Raw genomic sequence first — 7,420 nt, forward strand, 5'->3', positions numbered from 1 at the left:
GAGCTCCCATTATTCACTCAGCACACCCCAAGTTGCTAAATTACTGGGGCTTTTCTCAAACTTGTGATCTTCCTGCCCAGTGCTGAGGTTACAGCATGCACTACCACACCTGGCTATTTTTTTTTTTTTAATTGGGCGTGGATTGTTGTCCAGGTTGGTTTCAGACTCCTGAACTCAAGGAATCCTCCTGCCTCAGCCTCCTACGTAGCTTGGTTGTAGTTGAACACCACTGCCAGCCTACTTGTCTCTTTAATGCTGGGGATAGAGCCCAGGGTCTGGGGGTGCACAGCTGTGGCCTCGCTGTCCTCTTGGGGTGTTTTTTTTGGTGGGGGGTGTTTGGCGGTACCTGGGATTGAACTCAGGACCCTGCACCTGCCAGACAGGCACTTATTCCACTGAGCTGTCTTCCCAGTCCTCGCTGTCCTCTGGATGTATGACAGTGAGAACAGGGTGGAAGCAGCCGTCCTGCCAGGTCTGTTAGGGAACTGGGGCAAGAAAATGCCTGCTCCTGCTCAGGGCACAAACTACGGTGTTTAGCGTAGCAGCTCAGCCTGCCATCTGTGCAGGGCATCGAGCGTGAGGCTCAACTACCCCAAGAACATGCTGGGGCCCCAGGGCTGCTGTAGGGTAGCAGCTGTAGTGACTGCTGCCCAGGCTTACATTGTGACAGGGGACAGGACCCAGGTGTTCAGCAGTCAGGGCAGCAGGGGTCTGAAAGGTTCCTACTCATTGGCACAGAGAGCCTGGGGCTGACCCTAGTTCTGGCTTCCCGTGGACTCAGACGGGTGAAGCTGGCCCATGGGGTGCAGTCCACACCTCCCAGGCAGGCCCAGCCTAGCCTGTGACCCAGCAGTTCATTCCTGGGTTAGAACCCAAACAAAAAGAAGAATCTGTTCATGCTAGGCTGGCGCTGTAGCCCGGAGGAAGAGTGCTTAGCACCAGCGTCCATCAACAGCCCTGAAAACAAAAACAAAATACCATGTGCGTGAATGTTCCCAGGCACCACTCTTCACAGGGAGAGCTCAGGCAACTCCAAGGTCTCTTAATGGGCTAGTGGACAAACCAAATGTGATAGGCCCATTCGATGGCGTATTATTCAATCCCAAAGGGAGGAGGGGACGGCGGGGCACGCCCACCTGTAAGCCTAGCAAGGGGTTGGAGGCTAAGGCAAGAGGACTGTTGCTAGAGGCCAGTGTGAACTATATAGGGAGACATCTCAAAAAAAAAAAAAAAAAAAAAAGCCTCACAAGACACTGATACATGCTATGGAGATAAAAACAAAAAACAAAGGTGAATCCAAAGAAAGGAAGCGGATCAGTGGCTGCCAGGGGCGAGGGAGGGAATGGGAGCAGGCGGAGTGATGACAACACGACAAAGGCAGTAAAGGCCTCTGAACTGTAATGTCAGGGGAAGGTGTATGGAGCCCACACTATGGCGCAGGGCCAGGCATGTAGCTTAGTGGCACAGTGCCTGCTGCCTAAGTACAAAGCCCCAAGTTCAGTTCTCACACAAAACAAAACACCCTGTGGTGGAGCACGCGGGTTTAATCCCAGCGCTACAGAGTCGGAGGCAGGAGAAGGCCAAGCCGGGGCCCAGCCTGGCCACCAAAGTGACTTAAGGAGATCCTTATCGCAAAATGAGCATAAGCCGGGTGTGGGGCTGCACACCCATAATCCTCGCTCTCGAGGCTGTGGCAGGAGGCTCACCGAAGTCAAGGCTAGCCTGCACTACTCGGCCAGATCCTGTCTCAGAATAAAAAGAGAAAAGCTTTAAAGGGCTGGTTGTGTGGCCCAGTGTCAAAGTGCTGGGTTAGCAAGCAAATAAAACCCCAAAACAAAGAGAAAGACCTCGGGCCAGGGATACAGCTCGGCACCACACCGCCTGCCAAAACAGAACAAAAACACAAAGCAAAAGATACTATTTTCTTCTTCAGCAACGAAATAAAATTTAAAAACTCAACGAAGTTGTCTTTTGGACATGGTGCTGGACCCCGTCACTTGCTGAGACGGTGGGGAGTTGGGTTGCAGCCTCCGAGAAGTCTCTCTTCCTAGGAAGTTTCCCTGATCTCCTCCTTCTCCTCTTCCCAGCTTTTCCGCAGCTCCGCGACCGGGAATCCCAGCCGCCCACCTTAAGGGAAGCCGCAGCGGTCCAAACCCGCGTCCAATGCGCGCCTCCTCTACGTAGCCACGCCCATCCGTCAGGCCAGCCTCGAGCCCCGCCTCCCACACGCCCTCTCCGCGGCGCCCTGCGGAAGCCAAAGACGGAAGACCTGAGAGCTCATAAATAATGCATGCGTCAGCAGCCTGTAAGGCGGGGCTTCGACGCGGTGTCCAGTCAGTTTTATGAGTAATACATAGAGGTGGGGCCTGGCGGGGTGCGCGTGGGGAGGCGGAGTTGTGTAGCGCGGAAGTGTCCTCCTCTAGGGGCTGGAGAGGTGGGGCCATCAGCGAGTTATTAATATTCAGTAGTTAGGGGCGGAGACTTAGGGGGCTCGTCGGGTGCGCGGGGGCGTGGACATTTATGTGTCATGAATAATATAGCACGTCGGCGAGCGGTCCAACAGTGCCTGTTGGTTCCGTGAAGACAGGGGCGTGGCCAACCGCACTTCATGAATAATGAAGCACGTCGGCAGGCGGTGGGGCGGGGCGTGTCCGGCGCGTCGGCGTTGGAGCCGGGAAGGGGGGCGGGGGAGCGATGGTCGCAAGATGGCGGCGCTGAAGGAGGCTCGGAGCTACGGGCTGTCGTGCGGGCGGGTGAGCGAGGGCAGCAAGGTGTCCGTGTTCCACGTGAAGCTCACAGACAGTGCCCTGAAGGCCTTCGAGAGCTACCGCGCTGGCCAGGTGAGCGGCGCGGGGTCCGGTGCGGCGGGCGTCGTGGTGGGGGACGCTGGCCGGCCTCTTGCGCCTGTCCGGGGAGCGCGGGTCCGGGGGTCGCTCGGAGGTCGGGGGCCGCGGGCGCTGTGTGGACTGAGTTCCGGAGCTCGGCTTCCTCACCTCATACGAAACTGGGGCGACACAGGTTGGCGGCGACCGCGGGTCTGGGGCGTCCGAGGTGGCACTGGGGTGCCGGGCCCGTGCTGTCTGGCCCGGTATCTGGGCAGGGTCCGTGCGCACCTGGCAGGGTGGGGACAGCGCCGTGCTGGGCCGGTGTCGGGCGGGGGCACCTGAACGGAAAGGTGGGGTGACAGTGCCTGTGTTCTGGGAAGCTGCTTTAACGTCCTGGTCCTCGCTGGGCGGGGGCACTGCTGTTGGGGTACCTGTGGGTCCGGAAGTCTGGTCGGCACTGGGCGTGTGCGGCTTTCCTGGAGACCCTTTGGTTTGGGCCCCACTGTTGATTCTCAGGAGCGGTGAATTGGTCAGAGACTGACAGCTGTCCCCACCCCAGGTGACCCTGTCTTCCTGAACATCACTGACTAGACGGAGTGTTGGAGGGGGTCAGACTGCGACATTTCCCAAGGCACCTGTGTGTGTCCGGTCACTAGCCAGATGCCTTTCTCAGGCAGCTACTTCAGTGGCTCTGGCCACCACACCTGCTTGCCGACTCTTAGACTCCACGCTGGGGAACTTTGAGACCTTTCAGTTCTGCCCACCTGGCTGGGGAGAAGGGTGGGGAGATTGCTTGAACCCCTTTTCAGGCCTAACTTTCGGGAACATCTGGCGCTGTGATCAGAAACCCGTGTCTTCCCATTTCTGTTAGTGTCATGGCACTGGCCACCTGGACCGGGGACAGAAGTTGCCGATCCCCGCGGTCAGGACCTGAGGGGAAGTGGTTTGGGAGTGCTGTGCCTCCTTTCCTGGAAAGTGGGGCGCTGTGATCGGAAGGTGGCTCAGACCGACCCTGTGTGTGTGTGCGCGAGCGCGCGCGCAAGCGCGCGCGCTGTCCGTGGGGGGGCCACGGGTGGCTGAGCAGAGTAACTCGGAAGGAATGTGGCTTTCTTCCTGCCCTGGACTTGTTCAGCACCATGAGCTCAGCTGGGAATTTCTCTTGATTTGTGTTCCCCTGGACTCGCCAGAACCCACCTCTCCAGCGTGGCTTTCCTCTTCTTTGGGCAGTTTTCTTTCTCTCCCGCTGTCTCAGTTTTCCCCTTTGTGGAAAGGGGATTTCATTTTTTTTTCGGAAGAGCTAGGTCTCACCTTGTCTGATTCCCCATGGTGAGGCTAAGGCGCCCCTGCAGGTGAGGAGGAGCTGGTGATGATGACGTGGGGGGGGGTGGCTGTGGCTGCCTGGTGACCAACCCAAGCCACTCTTCCTGGTGGAAGTCCAGTTCCTAGTTGTTTCCCCTGGGGGATTCTGACTTATCCAGATGGAAGGTGGCCTTCCCAGAAATAGGCTGGGTGAGCGTGCCTGTGACGTAAATTAGGTGAACGTGGTACCTGGCCACTCGCTGGGCTTTTTTGCGGGGATGCGCAGCCCTGCCCTTCTCTCCAGAGGCTCCTGCCCCCTAGTCCAGAAGGCCTGCTGTGGGCCACCTCCTGCCATCATGCTGCTATTTTTAATTTCGGGTGTGGGTTACATCCCCTTGCTAAGCTGGCTCTTCCTCGTGTAAGGGGGAAGGTGGCAGCAGATTGGTGAGCATGTCCCTTCTGGAGCCCAGCTGTGGATGGCAACATATCACCCAGCCAGGAGGGGCTCCCTCAAAGGAAACACTCAAGCCGCCAGGGCAGCCTGGCCATCTGGCTTATATTATGGGGCCATCCACGCTTGTGCATTTTGCAAAGGCTGACTGACTGGGCCCCGAAGTGGCATGGCATTTAATGGCTCCTAGCCTTGCCCAGTGAAGCAGCGCTGTGGACAGAGCTGAGACCAGTGGCAGGATGTACCTTAGTGGAAGCCTGGCTTTGTGTGGTGGGCAGTGAGACCACCTGGAGCCTTTGGGCAGCCAGAGAAGTGTGTTGGTTGTTAGCAAAACCTCACGTACCCAAGTCTGCCAGTCACCAGCTAGTTTTCTATTTTCTAGCTCTGTAGATGGGGTATCTATTTATTTGTGATACTGGAGACTGAACCCACGGGTTCTTCTATTACTCTGCCACATCCCTAGCCATTTTGAAAAGATTTGAGACTGCCTTGCTGTGTTGCCCAGGTCAGACTTAAACTTGCCATCCTCCTGCCTCAGCCTTCCACAGTGCTGGCTTATTGGAGCATTTTAATTGCAAAGATGCTTTTATGAGCACAGGTGTTAGAAAGGTGCTCACTCTGCTGTGGCCCTTCCTCTGTAGCTCCTGGAAAGGCCTCTCTCTAGGAAGGGGCTGCCCTAAAATGTGGGCTGGTAGCGGCCAGATGGGGGTCGGGCAACGTGTGCCTCCTGGTGCCCTCCTGGGCTGGGAGAGTATGGGGGAGGTGTGCAGGTATCTTCCCAGGAGTGTCACTTGCCTGCTTAGAGTATCCCCTGACCACCCAAGGAAGTGACCAGCCAGGCCCCAGACCCCACCGCCTGGACCATTTTCTTCTGTGACTTGGGTGGGGTGCTAGGGTCAGTACTAGAGAGGAATTGGTGGTGAGATGGGGGGCGAGTGTCCCATGGGTGCTGCTGGGAGATGACACCTATGGTCTCCAGGCACAGGCTGGGTGATGTAGGTCAAGGGGGTGGCCCGGTAAAAGGGAGGGGGACTGCAGGGCACAGTCCAGGTGCAAGGGGTGCCAAGTGCCCTGCTGGCTTTGCCCACCTGCTGCTTGCTGGATGGCTGCAGGGACAGCAACCCAGGCAGCAGTGGCCAAGCAGCCTTCCTTAGCCGGAGTTCCACCCAGGGCTCGGCTCTGAGGCCAGGCTCCCCTCGCCCTCCCTAACCCCTTCTGGGGTGGGGCATCTGCTTGGACCAGGGCCCTGGGGCCTTGTCTTTGAGCCTCTCCCCAGGTGCATGGTCCCGACACTGTGGGCTTGGATGGCTGGCTTCTGTCCAGTTCCACAAGGGAGACAGATGAGTCTCTGAGGCAGTGCCACCACTCTGTCCCAGGCTGCCTGTGCAGTGCCTGACCTTGGGTTTGGTGGGAGCAGCTGCTTGCGGGGCACAGCTTGGAGAGAGTTGCGCTGCCAGCCACACTCTTGCCCCAGGTGGCCCCGACATTGTGACATGGGTGGCTGCGCAGATTCCTCCGATCACTGGCTGACTGTTCGGTGCCATACCAGGAGGTGATGGACGACCAGTCAGTCCTCTGTCCCCTTCAGCCAGTGGGCTTGGGTGTTGGCTGGAATGCTGAATCCCTGTGCAGGATCTGCGCCAGGCAGTGAGCAGGAGGGCATCAGGCTGGTCCATGGCAGCCTGCGCCTCTCCTCCACCTGTGTTTCCTGGAGAAGCCCTTCCAGGGTGCTGGGGACACACAGCCAGTGCCAGGCCGGAAGCTGGGGTCTCTGCAGGAGGTGGGCAGGACAAGTGCAAGCTCAGCCCGGCCCTCTGGGTACCATGACCCTTGACCGGGCATCAGGCCGCCGCCAGCCGTGGCCACAGTGATTGTGTGTAAACAGAGCTCGAGGAGAGCCACCCCTCTATTGACTCATCAGAGGCCAGAGTTCATCATCCTCCAAGCAGTTTTGACATCACACCAGGGTTGTGACACTGCTGCCACTAGGAGGCCTGCAGGGAGGACCGGCCAACTTGAAAAACAAGCCCGCACACAGCCAGACACGCAGCAGGGCCGGGCTTTGGGCCTGGCTCAGGACAGCGTCCCTGCCAGTGTGGCTGGTGGGCATGGACTTGCATTTAACACTGTGCCTGTTGGGGGGCGTTGCCCGTGTGCTTGGTTGGGGTGTTGCTCCTTTGATTCTGCCTTTCTGACCTGCAATGTCAAGTTTTCTCCTTGGTACCCTTGGCCGGGGAATTACATAGCTAGATTCGTGCTTTCTCGTTTCCATTGGCTGCATAGCTCTAAGGGACATTTGGAACTATACCCCCAGTGATCTCTGACCTGTAGGTGCAGTGATTGACAGAGAGCTGTGCGAGTGGGCTGGTGTTGGCACCTGTTCAAGCTCATATTCACATAAGCCGTCTCAAGGGGTCCCTGATGGTGAAGCAGGTCACAGGGACCTGTCTCCACAGGATGTGGCCTGCTGCTAATTATATCCTCCTAATCTCAGGGACACCTTTGTGACGTAGCACAAGTGTTTGGGAGGGACAACCCTGGGGTCCAGGTGATGTTTGCAGAAGCAGCTGAACTTGTGTTAAAACAAACAAAAAAACACATGTGAGGAAGTTTCTCTTTTCTTTCCATGGCATACACAGAATAGCTTAGTGTGGGAAACCTGCTGAAAGCCTGACAGTAGCAGCCCTGCTCCTGCCTCTAGGCAGAGGCTGACGGTGTCCCCTCCTCTGTCACTGCCCTCCTTGGCACAATGACATAAGGACGTATTCATGTGACTCTCTCTCCTTTCTCCCTCCTGTGCTAGATAAGCTGTCTGTCTGTCTTTTTTTTTTTTTTTTTTTTTTTT

At 57.3% G+C, this 7,420-nt stretch overlaps 1 protein-coding gene across 2 annotated transcripts in view; it reads left to right on the plus strand.

Annotated features, from left to right (window-relative positions):
• The first annotated feature begins 2,647 nt into the window (after positions 1-2,647).
• Ell (elongation factor for RNA polymerase II) overlaps positions 2,648-7,420 on the plus strand; it is a 50,257-nt gene continuing 45,484 nt past the window's right edge. For both annotated transcript variants that reach the window (XR_002819272.1, XM_004646856.2), the window contains exon 1: positions 2,648-2,840. Coding sequence is in view for 1 of the 2 variants with exons in the window: in XM_004646856.2 (XP_004646913.1) it covers positions 2,706-2,840 (135 nt within the window). In the remaining variant the exon portion in view is untranslated. The remainder of the gene's footprint in view (positions 2,841-7,420) is intronic.

Source organism: Octodon degus, unplaced genomic scaffold (assembly GCF_000260255.1).
Source record: "Octodon degus isolate 3935 unplaced genomic scaffold, OctDeg1.0 scaffold00282, whole genome shotgun sequence".
Classification (NCBI taxonomy): Eukaryota; Metazoa; Chordata; class Mammalia; order Rodentia; family Octodontidae; genus Octodon; species Octodon degus.